Below are 19,204 nucleotides of genomic sequence, written 5' to 3'. Positions count from 1 at the left end.
TTCTATACTCTGAGTGGTTCCTCCCCCTAAAACTATAACAGTTACTATAGCCACAGACTAAGCTGAAAGGTTCGAGATAAGTTTGATCCATTACTCAGTCAAACTACTGAGGTGATATTTCATCTTACTCGTTAATTCAAGTTGGGTTTTTTTCTCATGAGATTCTCTCTTATTGGAGCAGTTCAGTTCAAAGTCATTAATTATTAAAAATTTCTTGGAAAATTAACAAAGTAGAAATCTTCTACAGAAGAGACTCAACACTTTCCAGTTTCATGTCCAAAAGTACTCTATTCTCATACTGCAGTGTTCAAGAAAATCATGTCCAATAGGAGACTCTACTTTGATTTCTAGAGAAAAGAAGTCTCAAATGTCATGATTCACTGTTACTAGAAAAACAGTCTAGAGTCACTTAGCAAATTCATGTCACAGATACTGCTTACGTGTAGAAAAGAAACTTTGTCTTGAAATTCAAAATTTCTATCACTTTAGAGCTGTTGCACTTGGCTGTGGTATTTATTGTGTTACATTTGGAACTAACAATGTTTGGCTTTTAAAATCATGTCAACATTTTCCATAAAAATATGTTCTATAGCTTCTCTAAAAAAAATGGGCAAGTGTTCCAGTAATAAAATGTTAAAACAGCTTTTGTGCCTATAAAGACACTAAAAGGGCAGAAATCAATTCAACTTATGTAATTCAAGCCCTATAACTCCCAGGAGGATTTTAACATAGCCAAATTTTTTTTTATTTTTAGCTGAGATAGTACTGTCTGAGCAACGGAGTCTGCACCAAGCATACCTCAGGGTATGTAACATCAAGAAGCAAGAAACCTGTTCTATTTTTAAGGACATTTATTTCAACTCAACTTCAATCCTCAAAATGTCTGTGCGTTCACAATGCTTCCGCTTCCTATGTACCATGCAGGATTGCCAAATCAATAAAAAAAATAAAGATGTGATTTATTAATACACCAGTTGGCAGTTATGCTAAAATAAAATTATGGAATACAAAAATCATTATGGGGGAACCAGGACTGATTGGTAAATGCAACTGCATCATTATTCTCACAGAAGGAGACTGTCAAAGGCATGAGGGTGAGATAAATATCAAGTGCTCAACACATGCCAGTATGAGTTGGACACAACCTGCATTTATGCTTTTCAAAATCACTCCTGTAATTCAGAGGAAAATGTCATTTTCTGTCAGTGGTAAGAATGAAAAAATTCTATATTGAATTCACCCTCCACCTTCTGCAATTAACTTTTTGTTTTCTTTTTAAGAAAGAATACTGCTAGCACAGGCTACTTTTCCTAACTCACAAGCACAGTACAGGCTACTACAGATAAATTAATCTATTTCCCAAATTTATAAATATATCCAAAAACATTTCACATGGGAAAGTTTTTGCAGCCCAGTTTTGAAAGGTTTCAACTAAAGCAGTTGTTGAATTCACAAATGAGTTATGAAAATTAAGGCCAAGGTTCTACATTACATTACAGAATGGATACATAAACCATATACTGCTCTCCTTTAACTTTTTCATAAAAACCTTGGTACAGATTAGGAAGCACTAAGCAATACTACACAGCAGCTGGGATGAATACTATCTGCATGGAGCCCACAAAGTAAATGAGGAGGAAGAGGTGGGATGGCTTGGGACAGATCCAAGCATGGTCATAAGTTCTCCTCATCTGGTCCAGACTGCCACTGAGTGACCTGCTGTGGGCCTCGAGATTATGTGTGATCTGAAAGCCAGCACACACTTCTTACAATGTGGTGTGTCCCTGTGACATGGCACAACACTGAGTGGGACAGCGCTGTACGTTTAACAGACACTTGATTATTGAAGAAAACAAAGAAAAGTTGTTTCTCACTTCAGGTTCTTAGATTTGGTGACCTGATTCTGCTTAGACCAGGACAAAAACATTCTCCCCTAAACACAAATTAGAGGTAACAGCAATGATTAATAACCCATATGGATAATACTCGACATATGAGCATTTGGAAAAATCAGTATGAATCAACACAACTGCCAGACAGAGGTGAAATAACGTGAGATACCAGAACACTCATTGATTTTTAACAGTTGTGCTTCTAGGCACAAATGTGCAAACAGGGAATCTTGTTGCACATTAGCAGGTTGTAAAGTTCCAAACAAAATGCTTCACTAAAAGTTTGTTTGTTTTTAATAGTACATCTGTTTTATTAAATTAGCAACACTTACATATTAAAGCATGTCTGGTGTGAAGTGTCTGGTCACCTGAAATTTGTATGGGAACAAAAACTATAACAAGTAACCCACCCATATATTAGTGTATGTAGTGACTAGTACTACTTGTGGCACCATTAACATCATTCTTAATTCCTGTTTGTTAAAACTAGGAGTATCTCCTTAAATCATCATTCTTTCCTAAATTTCCCTTCTCACTAAAATAATAATAATGGAAATAGCAACAACAATAAATATTAGATCGATGCATAAACTATTTAATCTACTGAAAGTTAAATATCTTGGAATGAGTTGTGACATTCTTCAGCAAAGAAATTTTATGATGATCTGGAAACATCTGTGAAAATATCACTCTGTTCTACAACATATCATCTTAAAAACTGAGCATGAATTATGGCCTTCCTACAAAAGCAAATGTAAGGGTTCAAAAAAATAACTCACTTGAACATATGTTCATATCTGGTGTTCGAAGTCCATAGTACCCCGATGGACAGGAATGCAAGCATTCACCATATTGTCTCATTCCTTCTCTTCGTAGGGAGAAGAATAACTTGTGTTGGCATCTGATGCACCCATTATCCTTTGAACAAGATAAACAACCTTTGCAAATTGGATTTGGGCCATAGCTAGCTGCAAAATAAGAAGATAAATTACACTTAAAGATAATTTGAAAATTATTTTGGCTAGAGGTCCTCTTCCCTCTAAAGTGTTACTTATCTTCTGTATTAGCACAAGAAATACTGAAGGAGAGGTTCTGAAAGTGTACTCACTTTCAAATATCTGCACTGGCACTGAATAAAAAAAATACAATCTCTATATTTTTAATTGTCTGTTGAATTTACACACATGCAAAATACAGGTACAGACAAGCAGAGATCAAGCTTTATAAAGTTCACCAGTAAAAAGTTAAGGAAAATGCAATGCTGGATTCCAGTTGGAAGCTGGGAACATAAGCACACAATAGCAACAAAATACAAGACTTCATCACCCTGATATATGTACCTGGAATGATATACCCATGGAAATGAAGCAACACCATTAGCACAATTTCCAACTTGGGAAGTGAGCAATAGTGAGAGTAGAAAAGTCTCTGCAGAACAGGCACAGCACCAACAACATGTGCTGTCCCCCAGCTCTCAGATCCTACAACGGCTGTCTTCTTGCAGACTCTTCTTGATCTAGTAAGAATATCAAGACATTTTTTAAAAAAAAGAGTAGCAGTTTTAACTTCTAAGAGCCCTTTTCTGCAAGTTTCTACCCAAAGTGGACTGAAACCCATACATAGAGACATTACCAAAGGAGGGCATTTAGTGCAGGTTACCATTTTAGGTCACCAGCTGCTGTGCATTCAAGTCTATGCTCTGATTTTGGTATTTTCTTTTTTTTTTTTTGTTCTAAGTTCCTTGTCTGATATCTGCATCACTTTTTGCCCTCATGAGCTTTTATTATCCTGCCTTTCTGCAGAATTGCAGAATGCTTCTCTGTCCCCATGGGCTGTAAACTCCTTTTCAGAGGCTGGATAAATACAGCAGGTTAGCAGAGGGAGGATAGCTCAACACATTCTTGAAACCAGCATAACTTAACAGGTCTGTTTTAAATATTAAATTCCCTACAGGAATGTACAGAAATTTGTCAGTTTAATCCTTGTTTATTGGAAACAAAAGAAAAATATTATGCAACAAAGAAAAATGTCATTGGGGTCTCAAGAGTTTCTTAATAGAGGCCACCCAGAGAGCAGCTGGCCGAAAGGGCAAAGACTATGTTTAATTCTTATATTCACACTGTAATGTAGTGATCTGGTACTTTTACCTTGTATGGCTGGATAACTGAGGTTTTTCAATTGATGACTCCACCAGCAGAGCCGGGGCGGATTGGGAGGGGGGGGAGGGGGAAGCCCACCACCCTCTGGAAGCAGTAGCTGATAAGCTTTACTCTCACCTTCACACATCTGCACACCACATTCACATTCCCTCTCTGCTTCCATCCCCCACACACAACTCACTAAGTTCAGCATGACAGCATTCAAGTCTGATCTTGTAGAAAATAACACTAGTGGTGGCAGGCAGGATGAAGCCAAGCAATCTGGTGTGAAACAGCTCAGTCAGTGGGACACTTTCTGAGTATTGGAGTCCTCTGGCACCCGCCTCACCTGACAAGATCCTCTTGATGGGAATAGCGTCCTTATCCTTTTTGGTGTATGTATGATTCTTCAGCAGTCTGTTAACCCTTTTGTAATGAGACACCCTACCAGACCAACTGCCTTATACTCCTAAACCAGTTCCATCTCCTGGTGCCCATAAGACCTGAGATATAACGTTTCCTTCAGTTCGACCTGTAGCTATTCTCATTCACAATCCACGTCTTCAAAGACAGTCAAGAAGAGAAAGAAACAGGTGATGAGCTAGGCCTGATGCATTGTTCATCTCACTGTCAGCAGGGATTACCTATATGTAACCACATCAAATAATATGCGATCATATACTCCAAAGAAACTTTTGCTTAAAACATGGTGGGCAATCCTGTAGACTTCTGCATTGCCTTTTAGCCTCCTTCGATTTGATTTTCAGTAGATCTGTACCTATGGCTTATTCAAGGTTCCTCAGAGAAGGCTGAATCATAACAAAAAAATTAACAGAAACAAGGCAAATACCACTCAGAGTGGCTGTTGGAGTCTGAAACAGCTGAAATCAGGATCTCATGTATATGTTGCTGACTTAGTGCAGGGCCAATTGCTGAACAGCATAAATATAGCTAAATAATAGAATCGATTTGGTTAGAAAAGACCTCTGAGATCATCAAGTCCAACCCTTGCTACAACTTCAGTCTCTAAAGACTACCATATATATATATATGGATATGGATATAGATAAAGGCTATACATATGGGTATAGCTACAGTAACAAAACAACAGGCCTGCTTCCAACAGACAGGGTAAAACTGTCTCAAATGCTTAAAAATATCTTCGCAAAGGAGTTAGCAGGGCTCACTGAAAGAGCTTTAAACTACATTTCAAGGGAGAAATGAATAAAAGAAGGCTCACTAGAGATAAGACTGAGGGACAAGGTACTAGCAAGATCCTTCAGTCTCTCATCTCAGGGGAGGTAGGGGATGGAAATCCATTTAGTAGCAAAGATGTAAAGGTAATTCCTGTGTTAGAAACCACGGAAGCACCCGAGAATAACCATGTAGGAATTAGGGCTTCTCCCCCACAAAACAGGTGCTGGGATCAATAGAGCAGCTGAAGTGCACCAATGCATGCAGCGTGAGTAACACGAGGAGCAAAAAGTCTCTATACAGCAGGAAAAGTATGACACAGTTGATATCATGGAGATATTGTGCAATGAGTCATACAACTGGAATGTTGCAGTGAATAGCTATAAACTCCTCAAAAGGGATAGGCCAGGAAGGAGAGACAGTGGGATAGGCTTGTATGTTATGGGGTGTTTTGGTTGTCTAGAGCTTGATGATGGAGAGGATAGGGTTGACTGTTTGTGGTCAAGAATCAGAGGGAAGGCCAACAAGGAAGGTATCATGGAGGGAGTCTGCTACAGATCACCCAACCAGAATAAAAAGGCAAACAAAATATTCTGCAAGTGGATTAGGGAAGTCTCACAATTGCTCACCCTTGTTTTTGTAGGGGATTTCAACTTAATGGGGGTCTGCTCAAAATAAAGCACAGCAGAAAGGAAAAAGCCTAGGAGATTCCTGGAGTGTGAGGCAAGAACTTAATCTGGCTATTGCCATAAATGACAATAAAAAAATATTTCTATAATCATTAGCAACAAAATAAGTGCTAAGGAGAATCTCCATGCTTCATTGGATGTGGGGGGAAACAGTGACAAAGGATAATGAAAACGCTGAGGTCCTTAATATCTTCTTTGCCTCAGTCTGTAAGAGTAAGACCAGTTGTATTCTGATGCCCAGCTCCCTTAGCTGGAAGACAAGGACAGGGAGCACAAAAAAGCCTCTATAGTCCAAGGGGAAATGGTCAGTGACCTGCTACACGATTTAGGCCCATGTAAGTTTATGAGGCCAGATGGAATCCACATCAGGGGACTGGGGGAGCTGGTGGAAGAGCTTGCCAAGCCACTTTCAATCATTTACTTGTCATCTGGAGAAGTCCCAGCTGGCTGGAGGTTGGCCAATGTGACACCCCTGGACAAGAAGGTTCAAAAAGAGGAATCAGGGAACTACAGGCCTGTCAGCCTGACCTCAGCACTGGGGAAGAGGTCATTAAGCGCCATCATGCAGGACACAGGAAAACCATGGGATCAGGACCAGCCAGCATGCTCTGAAAGTCAGGTCCTTCTTATCTGACCTCATCTTCTTCTTGGACAAATTGATCCATGTATATGTATTACTATGGAAGTTGTCTACCTGGATTTTAGTAAAGCTTTAGACATTTTCCCACAGCATTCTCCTGGAGAAATGGGCTTCAAGCTCATGACTTATTCTTCATTTGATAAAAAATCTGGCTGGATGATTAAACCCAGAGAGTGGTGGCGAATGGAGTTGGCAGCTGGTCACTAGTGGTGTTTCCCAGGGCTCAGTACTGGGGTCAATCCTGTTTAACATCTTTATCAATAATCTATCAATGACCATAAGTTTGCAAATGGCAAATTGGGTTAGAGCATTGATCTGCTGGAGAGTAGGAAGGTTCTGCAAAGGGATCTGGACAGGCTGGATCCACGGGCTGAGACCAACCATATGAAGTTCAATAAGGTAAAGTGCCAGGACCCACACGTGGGCTACAACAATCCCATGCAATGCTACAGAGTGGCTGGAAAGCTGCCAGTGGAAAAGGACCTGGGAACGCTGGTTGACAGACAGCTGAACATGAACCAACAGTGTGTCCAGGTGGGCAAGAAGGCCAAAAGCATCCTGGCCTGTATCAAAACTTGTGTGGTCAGCAGGACTAGGACAGCGATCATTCCCCTGTACTCATCACTGGTGAGGTTGCACCTTGAATTCTGTGTTCTGTTTTGGGCCCTTCACTACAAGAAAGACATTGAGGTGCTAGAGTGTGTCCAGAGAAGGCTCACAAAGCTGGTGGTGGGTCTGGAACACAAGTCCCATGAGGAGTTGAGATTAGCTCAGTCAATTAAAACTTGATTGTAATAATGCCAAGGTCGTGGATTCAATCCCCTATGCGGGCCATTGACTTAAGAGTTGGACTCAGTGATCCGTATGGGTCCCTTCCAACTCAGAATAGTCTATGACTCTGTGACCACTTCGATGCCTGTTGCACAAGGAATCCATGCGAGCGGCTGAAAGAGCTGGGGTTGTTTAACCTTGAGAAAAGGAGGCTCGGGGTGACCTTATGACTCCTTACAACTACCTGAAAGGAGGTTCTAGTAAGGTGGACTTCAGTCTCTTCTACCTAGTAACAAGAAACAGGATGAGAGAAAATGCCTCAAGTTGTGCCAGAGAAAGCTTGGATTGGATATTAGGATTTTTTTTTTCATTGAAAGGGTTGTCAATCATTGGAACAGGCTCCCTAGAAAAGTAGTTGAGTCACCATCCCCGGAGTTATTCAAAAGATGTGTAGATGTGGGGATTAGGGACATGGTATAGTGGTAGACTTGGCAGTGTTAGGTTAACAGCTGTCCTCAGTGATCTTAAAGGTCTTTTCCAACCTGAACAATTCTATGATTTTCAGTACCGTGGCTTGGGGAGCAGGGGTTAGGCACTGGAGCAAATACATGTCAGGTACTCTTGTAGGTATCTTGTTCACCTTCTCTCACTGAACTCCATGAAAATTCTGACTTCTTGGCTCCAAAACCTGTCTCAGTTTAACTCTACTGTCCAACTTTCCTTTATGACTGCCCACATGTTACTCTCCTCAAGCACCTTTTTTTTCTGTTTCTGGTAAGATGTCATTGCTGATAACTCTTTGCTCTGCTGGCAACTTTAATTATGTTGACTTCTCTGGGCTTCAGCCATAGATCTCACAAGAAAATGAGCTAACAGCATAAAATGATCTTCCATTATCCTGTGCTGTTTTTTATTCAGGAGAGGGATGGCACATCTTTCATAGCCTAAGGTCAACTCAAAATATATGAAGGATTTTAGTAATATAGTAATTCTGTAAATTGTATAAATTGATCACATAATTGTAACTTACAAAAAGGTTTCCCCAACCATAGCATCTGGACCCCTCCTTCTTTATCTCGTGAGCAGCCTTAAGATTTTTTTTTTCATTTCTATGTCTGCATTTTTTTCCCTCTTATAGGAACACTGTGAGATTTAAAACTTGTAAACTGCTCTGAAATCCATAGATAAGAGGTATTATATATATGACACATTTATTTTTACTTAAATGAATGATTATTAACTCATACATTGAATTTGGGTAGCAGAGTTTAAAATTGTGACATAATTAATGGTCACATAGCAATGAATTTTCCTGTTAGTCTCTCAATTACTAAGTTATAATAAAAACCCCCAAATGCATCAGATATTTTTCTTTTCTGTTTTCAACACATTAAGAATTTTTTTTTTTTAAAATCACTGCAGAATTATACAGTGGTAAGGGGAAGATAATACAATTTGTATGCTGTAATACAGAGAGTAAACCTCATGAAAGAATCTGAAAACTGTGCTCTTAGGCAATAAACAGAAAAAAATCTGTGTATAACATATGCCTAAGTTATTGTAAGGTGTGTATGACTGAATCAGAGTTCTTCCACATTGTTGTTGATCATATTCTTTTAAGAGCTTCATGGGAAGCTGTGACTTTGAAATCTTTCTATTACTTCCTTTTGCCCCAAAGCAAGGAAATCACTATAAGCTCTACTAATAAATTACTTGGACAATAAACATATACTTTAACAAATCAAATACCATAGCACTGGTTTGGTGTCCCATAAGCATGCCATCTTGAAGATATCCACTTAATTGTCTCTCTTTTGTACCTATATACATAGGTGGTTATTAAATCCTACAAAATCCTCCCTGCCTCAAAGTCTTCCCTTCCCCTGTTGGTTCCTTAACATAGTAAATGGAATGTGTTCTTATCACATACAGCTTTTTTCAGTTCGCATATAATTGCTCTTTGAAGGAGGAAGTGACCGCCTCTGCATTCAACAGAAACATCTATACACTTCCTTTAAATTTCTTTATAACTTCATTTTCCTTCTACATTAGACTGCAAAAAAAAAAACCACAAGCTTACAAAACATGGTCTATCACATTACAAGTTACCTACTGCATCACTTGCAATGTAAAACCTCGTGTTACTCATCCTTTTTTCAGCCCTGCCTGAAACACCCTCCTCAGCTCTGTGTGCCAGGCAGGCAGGTTTTCTCCAGCCAAATCCCTCGCGGAGACTTGCTCCTTCCACAAGGCCCACAAATGTTAACCAGTGTCAGGGCGCTGCTGTCATCACATTATAAAACTGAAAATGCACACATGCTCTAAGTTAGCACCATCCTCTGGCTCTCAAAGTACATGATTGCCCTGGTTGTCTATTAAGACTGTAAGGACCTTGCAGCAGAAGTAATGTTTTGTACAGCCACATAAGTAAGTATACAAGTGTGAACACTGCACAAAAACACAAACACACACTTTAATACATATAACACATTTTCTATTCCTTCTGCTTCTACAACTATTGTCTAGAACATCTAGAAAAAGCATTTACAGAATTCATTCCCTATGTAGTGGTTTTATTTTAAATCTGGTATTAAATTTGCCAAGTTTGAAAAGGTTACTTGAGAACACAGACTAGTACCCAAACACTGAATGAAACACTTCTGAACCCAAGGGTGTTCAAAGTTTCATGGTTTGGATCCATATCAAGTAAAATCAAATGTCAGCTAATTACTTTAACTCTTGTCTAGATCAAATGTATTTAATCCACATTGCTGAAGCAGTTTTAAGTGAATTGTTATGACTATTTGAAATTACAAGAGAATCAACAGTGCAAAATGAGTTTAGCCTGTTCCCTACAAGAATATAAGTTGTTCTGTAGGCAAGAGAACTTAGAGCATTTGATTTTCTGTGATCTTACTGTTCTGCAGCCCATAGCACAACTGCTTCTAATTTGTGTCTTTTTTGTATACCCACTTGTTGGGTGTCACAAAGCTCTTTTGAACCTCGTGCTTCAGCCCACCAGAAGAACCTGGTATTTTTGTGCTTCTGTAAAAAACAGGCTGAAATGGACAAATTAATCCAAAATCACCTGGAGAAAGATGAGAGCCTGGCAGAGAAACAAACACTAGAAAAACTCATTCCTTGAACAATATTTCTTTAGAGAGCCAGGCTAACATGCTCATGTCTCTAACATTGCTGGCTGTCTGGTCATTGTCAGACTTTGGTTTTTTGAGCTCTCTGAAGTCAGAAACTGGGCTTGCTGATGCAACATTCAGCTTAACAGCACTCCTGCTCCAATTGGGATTGCAGCCACATAAATACTGGTAATTGGATTTTAGCACAGATCAAGACACTTATCACTCTAAACATGAGATGTTCTGATGGTATTCAGAGGAGGGAAGCAACCAAAAGATCATTACAAGCTGCACTTATTGCAGAAAGAGTAGATTTCATAATCCTGAATTCAATTAATGCTATGAAGATACCCCATATCTATCTCAATAAAAGGCACTAAAATATACTTATGCTTGGCATATGTCTTCAGAGTACCAAATAATGGAACAAGGATTACAGCCTTATAGATACACCAATATTACATAGTATGCCAATGTACTAAGACTGGAACACTGCAAGTTCACTATAGTTAAAAAACATCTGATGGGCTATGAACAGAAGCTGGCCAAGCAAAATACCTACTTTTCACTAGAACTTTGTAAAAGCAAAGGGAGTTTTAGACAGAAAACTTCAATGATAAAACAAAACAAAAAAGACTAGTTTCTTTCTAGCAATATCTTTAAGAGAATTAAAAGATTCAAGGTCAAAGGGGATTTTTAAGAACAATTAGGCCAATGCCCTGTACAAAGAAGCCACAGAACTTGTGCTTTACTGAAACATATCATTTAAGAAACCATTCAATCTTAATTTTTAAATTGTCAGCGGTAAGGAAACCACCACAACCTTTGCTAAGATATCATAGGGGCTAATCACTCACACTGTTGAAAATCTGCAGTGGAATTTTGAACTTCAAATAGTAACCACTGGGCCTTTTTATATCTTTGCCTGCCAGTTTGTTAACAGTTTTTAAATGTTTTTTTTCCCAATGCAGACCCTCTGATCAGGTCAAGTCCTAGTCTTCTCATGGGTAAGATAAACACAGCAAGATTCCAGAATGTCTCACCACAAGGCAAAGTATCCAGTCCTTTGATCAATGCCTTACCATTTTATCAACAGGCTTAGGGCTACCAAAAGAAAAGGGCTCAGCACTGGAAAAGCAATTGTACAAGTGCCAAATACAGATATGATGTAACTTCTCTACTTTTCCTAGATATTGCTCTCCTTAAACACTCATGTGTTATGGAAATTTTTTGACCACAGATACCATTTCCCAAATACCACATTGCTCTGGGTAGGAAGCAGCCAGTTACAGCGAGATCACTCAGTGTTCTTTCTCAGGACACTGAGCCTTCATCACTCAGGATCATTTTCTCTGAAGCTGTCTACAAATAAGAAAACCCACGTTCTCCACTCTTCCTCTGTAGACAGATTAACTGTAGGGTGGCATTTCTCTTCAACAAGTTTGGTATAAATCTCACCAAACTTATGCTTGTAAGTGAGCAATTTTTCCTGCTTATTATGGAACCATTTCTTCCCTTCCTTTGGAGGTCTTCATTGTATTTTCAATCATAATTTTCTGCTTAAACTACTCTACTGTAGGCTTTAAAAGACTTGTCTTCAGTCCATCTATATTCAAATCACAGTGGCCTTTTATTCCACTTTCAAATCAAAACATTTTATTGTTGCTTCACAGCTATCCAGCTGAATACTTTCAGAATTCTCTGTATTGTTTTCCCCACCACCATGGTAGGGATAGTCACTATGAGGATCAGTTTGATATCATTCTCCTTCAGCACCCTGGCAAGTCTCAAGAAATCACCAACATGATATTTTGCAATTCTACTGAATGTTGCTTCCTCCTTCTAGTTGTGATGTGAATTCTCCTCCACAGTTCCTCTCTGTTTAGTTCCTTGTGTGAAACTTTCCTCTTCCCCTGAAAAAGGGGCAGCTTGTTCACTCAGACCTCTTGCATTTCCCCAGTGTTCCCCAGTGATGGAACTCGCCCTTCCAGTCCAGAAATCCAGAGCTGTCAAAAATTTACATTTTAGCCATGGGAAGTTCATTCAATTCACAGGATGGAAAAAAAAATATGGAACATCTGCTGCAGGTCACAAACACAACTCCATCACCTGCCTTCCTAAAAAACAAGTAAAGAAATAGACAGAGAGGAAAGTGTCCCACTTCCTGTAAAAATATTAGCTTTTATTTCTATTTTCTGTTCACACATTCACCAGTTTTATTCTAGGTCTTCCTGCTGTAACTGACAGAGTAACCCAACACACCCTTGAAACACTAGCAATAAAATGTTCAATCATCACAGCCATAAAGTGCGCCCAGAACAAAAAAGGTAAAATAAAATAAAATAAAAAATCACGCTTTCGCTGTCTTCATGCAAATAGGCCAGCTAAAAAGCCCATTCAGGAGAAAAAAAAAATTTAAAAAAAACCCAAACAAGCAAACAAAACCCAACCAAATAAAAACAGAAAACCAAACCACCAAAAAACCCCTCTTACCAGCCAACAGTATACAAATACCACTCACAAGTCACTTATCTTGCAGCCTAGTTCCCCCTCTTCATTCCCCTTCAAGTACTCACATTTGGTATTTGAAAGTTTTGCATGATGTTCAGTCATGTGTACATTGCCCATCCCAATCCTGAGTTTTAATGTATAGGCCAAGCCATTTTAGATACAGTAAGAAATTGCATTATTCCAAAAAATTAACCAGCTATTTCCTTTAATCCATTCAAGTTGTTGATTTGTAAACTGGTTGCTTCAGTTGTCATCACACTGAAAAGTCCCTTCAAGGCCTCTGTTTCATCTCCTTATGATTTGATAGAGTGATGCTTTTGTAGAAACCCTATAGTCTAACAGTACCAAAACATGGACAATACTTGCCCATTGCTGTACTGTTTACACAGCTCTGGGAAGTTTTGTCTACTCCAAATCTGAGAGGTCTTTATCTTATCTGTCATCTTCAGTTTGTAAAAATATTCATGATATAAGCTTTGAATAAACTTCCACTGGGTTTTAGGATACTTTATAAGCCTCAGACAATTTGGTTAAATGTCAGAAACTTCATGTACAGCAACTTCAAGAAACTCCAATTATAAAACTAAAGAGGATTTTTAACATAGTAATTTTGAAGGATAACTTGTCTTCCAAATTGGTTTATTTAGATTTTACATTAATTACACTTCCAGCTTTTTACAAGTCTATAAATTAAAACACACAGATACCCCAAAGCCACTCCTTAAAAAGAAGATATTGTTGTTCTACAGACCCCAGCAATTCAGACATGGAGGCAAAGCACCACAATCACTACCTTTGGCAACACTACAGATTTCACTGCATCTGATGAAAACTGCACAAATCAACTGATGGGGCAGAGGCCAGACCTCCAGTCTGCCCTTCCCCCAGGATCTACCCCAATGCTCAGCTCTCTCCAGAATGCCCTTCATGCAGTGGTGGGGCTCTGCTGCCTTAGTGGCATAGCAGGCTGATTTCAATGAAGAGGTGGCTACAGCTCCCTTCCACCAGGCCACCATACAGTAGCTCACCAGGCTCTCACTGCGGACAGTAAGGCACAAAGGACTGCGTCTACTGGAAAGCCTTGCTGCTCAGCAGAGAGTTCTGTGCCTGCACAGAGCCCACCTTATACCACCAACAGCAGGAATCGTCAGTTTTCAAAAACAATCACTATGTCCTCTCAAACAGGCTTTTGAAAATCAAGTTCCTCAGCTAAGATTTTATCTCTTTTTCACTTATATCCGCTATATCTTACCTATATATGAGGCAAAAGAGCTCTTTCTAGACTTTTTATGTGAGAAGAGATAAGCAGGAAAGACAATACATAAAAATCACCATATCCCCCAGCTTATTTCAAGCAGGAATTTCATTTGTTTTCCATTGAAAATAAATATCATTGGGAAGCATGAGCAGACGCTCAGAGGCTGGTAGTTCCACTTCCAATACAGAAAAATAATTGTAGTACTTCTTCCAGAGATTTACTATACCTTGGATCAACTCTTTAAATATGGTATTGGTGTGAAAGTTGTAAGGGGAAACCAAAATTTATAAAAATAACCACTCCTTTACTTTCCTCATAACACCATGCTGGTGGGGAGACCTGGCCAGTGGAGACCAAAAGGCAGTGTATTTCTACCTCCCAGGTGGTTAAAAGTAACTTGGACACCAGTCTCAAATTTTTTCATTTCATATTGCAATGCTATCATCATTCACAAATGCACAGGCTGTCACAGCCTACTCTGTAATTACACAGATTGCACAGAAATGCATTTTCCCCATGTACATGTTCTGTGTGACACTATCTGACAGCACATTGAACAGTAAAAATTTCATCCAGCCTATTGCTACTGCAAATCAACATCTGGGATGCAAATCCTATTGGAACAAAGTCCCAGGCATTTTAAAAAAATCACTGTTCCCAAGTCTTTTAATATCTAGAATATTTCAGCTAGCTGCTGTGAATAAGATTCATCTTTAGCATGCAGGTGAATAAACAGTGATTTAATTTTTTCCTTTTGATGGTGGTTTTACTTTGTAAGTTATAACTTTTCCAAGCACTTAAAACTGCAGGGATCCAACATAAAGCCACTCCAACAAAAACACAGTTCCAAATCCAGATTCACCCAAACCACTGAAGACAAAACATTATTGGTAGCATTGGAGCTAAAGAGGTGAAGATCCAGAACACTGCTTAAGACACAAAGTACAATGACATACAAGAAAACTTTATGTATGATGCATGATATTTCACTTTACCTTTTCATACTTTTACTGAGCAGTTCCTAAAAAGGTAGAAAAGACTGAGGAACAGAAAAAAGGTAGAGAAGGAGTTCAAGTCTTTCTTTTCAATTCCTGGAAGATGAAATTAAATGTATTTTAAAAGTCATATATCTGTACTCTGAAACTAGACAACCCATACAGAAATTCCAGCAGAAATAAACACAGGCAAAGACTACACAGTTACTTTCATTGGTATATTAGGTACCACTAAACTAATGAACACATGCTTAATTGTCGATACTATCACATTGTATTGATCAACAGGAACTGGCATGTTTGATTGAGATTGTAAATCTGAATAGTGAAGAACATAATTTATTCCTCCAGATTATAAAGCAGTGAACACACTGCTTAGTGTTTCATAAATACCTAACAGCTGAAATATTGAACAGCAGGTAAATGGAGCAGTTTGATTTTTCCTTTTTTTAAGAACATGATTAAACTGAAAGTTACAGAAAGTGGTAGCCTCTAAGAATGAAGAAATTCAAGATCTAGGTAGCTGTGAATGGTCTGTAAGATCAATGTCCTTAGATATAAGTAGCTGAGTAGAAAACTTTAAAATGCCCGTAAGGTTATATTGACAGTATCCGAAGTTTTCCAGAAAAAGTGTTGTGCAGATCTTTTCATTGAGCAAAGGTCTGGGCAAAGCTTCAGTAGGGATCTGTACAAGCAGATTTGCCAGATGTTCAAGCCTGATGGAGGCAACCTGTGTTTCAGGTTAGGCATTAGGTCGAGAACAAAGCTTGAAGTACATAGAAGTAAAACTGCTTCTCACAGTATTGTAGAGAACTCGTAATCACCTGATAGAGACGATAAGTCCATATTGAAACTGATTTGGGTACTGTGTAGGCACAGCTCTGCATTTTCTCAGCTGCAACAGGTGACAGAGAGTTGTTAATGATTATGTTTGCACTAGAAAACTGATAGCACTTACAAAGCTTCCAGGCTAGTTTCTTGGGCTGAATCCACTTAAACTCTACTGAAGCACTAGGTAGGAAGAAAATACTGTTTTCTCCTTGTCCAAGAAGGAAATTCAAAGGTAGAGGAATGATGTAGTTACTCCAACAGTTGCTCAGTTTCAGTAAGTCCAGGACTCCAAATGGCATCACAATACTCCTGAACATAAAGGAAGGCACAGCCATTTCAAGCCTCAACTGGATAAAGTCCCAACTAACTTTGTCTGGCATCACACCTGACCCTGCTTTGAGTAGGAGATTGCTAAGGAAGGTCCAATCTCCTGCCACAGAGATCACTTCCAGGCTGACTTACCCTGTGGTCCCATGACCTGCATCTCAGATATCCGATTGCACTTGTCTGAAGTAGAAGGCAGCTTGAGCTACACAACATGCAATACATTTCTGATGGAGGAGAACAGTTAACATAGGGAGATATGGAAAGTTTTCTGAATGTCCAGCTATATTCCTCTACATATGAAGGGAGACATCACAATATAAAAAAGACATTAAGCTATTAAAGAGCATCCAAAGCAGGACAAATGAAGATGGGGAAGGGCCTTATGGGGAAGCCATATGAAGAGCAGCTGAAGTCACTTGGTCTGTTCAACCTGGAGAAGAGGAAACTGAGGGGAGACCTCACTGCAGTTACAACTTCCTTGTGAGGGGAAGAGGAGGGGCAGACACTGATCTCTTCTCTGTGGTGACCAGTGACAGGACACAAGGGAGTGACCTGAAGTTATGTCAGGGGAGGTTTAAGGTTGGATATTAGAAAAAGGTCCTTCTGCCAGAGGGTGGTTGGACACTGGAACAGGTTCCCCAGGGAAGTAAACACAGCACCAAGCCTGACAGAGTTCAAAATGTGTTTGGATGATACTCTCAGGCACATGGTGTGACTCTTGGGGATTGTCCTGTGCAGAGGCCAGGGGTTGGACTCAATGATCCTTTTGGGTCCCTTCCAACTCAGCACATTCTGTGATCTACAAAGTATCAATGAATGAAATGGAAACAAAGCATTTTGGAAATATGCTGTAGTCGCATATAAGGAAACTAAAAGGATATCTTCACAGCTGGAAGTATCTTTTCCCACACAAAGTGAGTCATCTTAAGAGAAAAAAGCTCACCAGAGGAAAAGGCCTTTAGGTAGCAATGCAGCTCAGCTCAAGTGAGATTAAATTCAGGAAAGCACAAGACAATATCCACCAGAGGCCAATACAAGCAAGCCAAGACACCCATTAACATCTTCCCCCAGAGATACCTTTTGAAAAAAGCAGGGACACATTAGTTATAAATCACATACAGTCTCATACTTCAGGGTCCCAGCCAGTAACCTGAAAAGGTTACCAACTTTAACAAGCAATCAGCACATAAAGCTTCCCAAGAATGAAATAAAATTGTTTTTCTTCCTCAGAATGATCAGAGACTGACCATGAGGAGAGGGAAATAATCAAAATAAAACCCCATGTCTAATTTATATATGTCCTCAACATACTTAGATTCAAGCTAGTTATCAGATTACACCCAGAAAGGAATTTTCTTTCATCTAATCAGCACAGACTTGCAGCATGTGGCATGTTTTACTAGCTTGGACTGTCTGGAATTTTTTTGTGTAGTTAATTCTCACTTTTCCAAGGACCTCAAATGTTTTATGACTACTTGGTCACTGCTGTAGGCTGTGACACATAGTTTAGTAACCTGGGAATTTAAGCACTTTGCGCCAGTTTGAGTCTTTAGTCTGCATACATCTGAGTAAAAGGTATTAATACTTGTCAATATATTTTAATAACAAGCATTTCTGGTCTTAGTAAAACAAATTATGACATGCTAAATAAATCACCTTATTTTTTATTTCCTTTTATTACAAAGGCTGTACCTCTGAGAGGCGGAAATAACTAGTCAAGGAAGTCCTCAGCTTAGTATAAGATGCACCTAAGTTCAAGCAATAATTCAGGCACAGCTGTTTTTATGACTTCAGCAAAAAGCTTAGCTTTTCTTATTCTCCTCATTCTTACAATTGAGATAATAGAGCTTCTCTATCTCAGAAGAAAAAGAGTATCAGTGGCTCTAAAGTGGGAAGTTACATGGGCTTACATTTTACTTTAGAGAAACAGAGAGGGTCAGACAGAGAGAAGAAGAGATCAGTCTATTAAAAAAAAAAAGAAAAAAATTTCTGGAGTATTTAATGGAAAAGAAATTATTCCTCTAAAGTTCTTCCATCAGCTCGCAAACCCCTTCATTCTTGAGACCAGCAGAAGTAAATACTGCATAAGTCCCTGAAAAAAACAGCTACTGAAAAATGCATAAAAATTTTAAAATGAGGCACTGAAAACCCTGCAGCTAAATAGATATTTTGATATTCAAACAGGTTTTTATTTTCAACATTGCTGTACATTAATAGGCTCCAATCATTTCAACTAAGTCAGTGGCAGCCAGAAACACTCCAGTTTTGAGTCTTTTGGTACATTTTTCTGAATGATAAATGTTTGTTGATAGTTTTCCAGAAAGGAAGGACTGTGTAGTACAGCCTTGGTGCAACTATAGTCTTTAGCTCAACTTGCTAAGTCATCTCATGATTACAACTCCCAATACTAGATTTTTTCTTTTACTCAAAATGATAAACTGGAAGAAAGAAAAATTATCTTCTCACTGACAGCAAATGGTATGAGTTCTCTGTAATGATGGGCAAAAACTCTTTAAGAACAGGATTACTAGGAAAGCCTGTGGAGAGCCAAATTAACATCATGTGAGTAAAGAATATCCTAGCCACACTGTCATTTAACGAGAGCAGCCTAAAAACTTAGTCGTACTAAATGTGTTGTCATATATATCTGTCCAAAATCCCATATTATGACCCACCCTCCCCCTCAAAAATTAACATTATTCATTCACAAAACTGTGTGTACAAAAAAAAGGTCTTTGTGTAGATAGGTCTGGCATCTAAAATAAGAAGTCAAAATGACTGAGAACAAATTTATCTCATTGCATATAGTAATGAAAGCTCATGT

At 38.9% G+C, this 19,204-nt stretch overlaps 1 protein-coding gene across 2 annotated transcripts in view; it reads right to left on the bottom strand.

Moving 5' to 3' along the window:
- The window catches only part of RSPO2 (R-spondin 2), a 101,635-nt gene that overhangs the window by 44,216 nt on the left and 38,215 nt on the right, over nucleotides 1–19,204 (bottom strand). For both annotated transcript variants that reach the window (XM_071553046.1, XM_071553047.1), the window contains exon 2: nucleotides 2,672–2,860. In XM_071553046.1, the coding sequence (XP_071409147.1) occupies nucleotides 2,672–2,860 (189 nt within the window). The remainder of the gene's footprint in view (nucleotides 1–2,671; nucleotides 2,861–19,204) is intronic.

This window comes from Pithys albifrons, chromosome 4 (genome assembly GCF_047495875.1).
Source record: "Pithys albifrons albifrons isolate INPA30051 chromosome 4, PitAlb_v1, whole genome shotgun sequence".
NCBI lineage: Eukaryota > Metazoa > Chordata > Aves > Passeriformes > Thamnophilidae > Pithys > Pithys albifrons.
The sequence above is the reverse complement of the archived record's forward strand: the minus strand, read 5'-3'. Positions and strand labels throughout refer to the sequence as shown.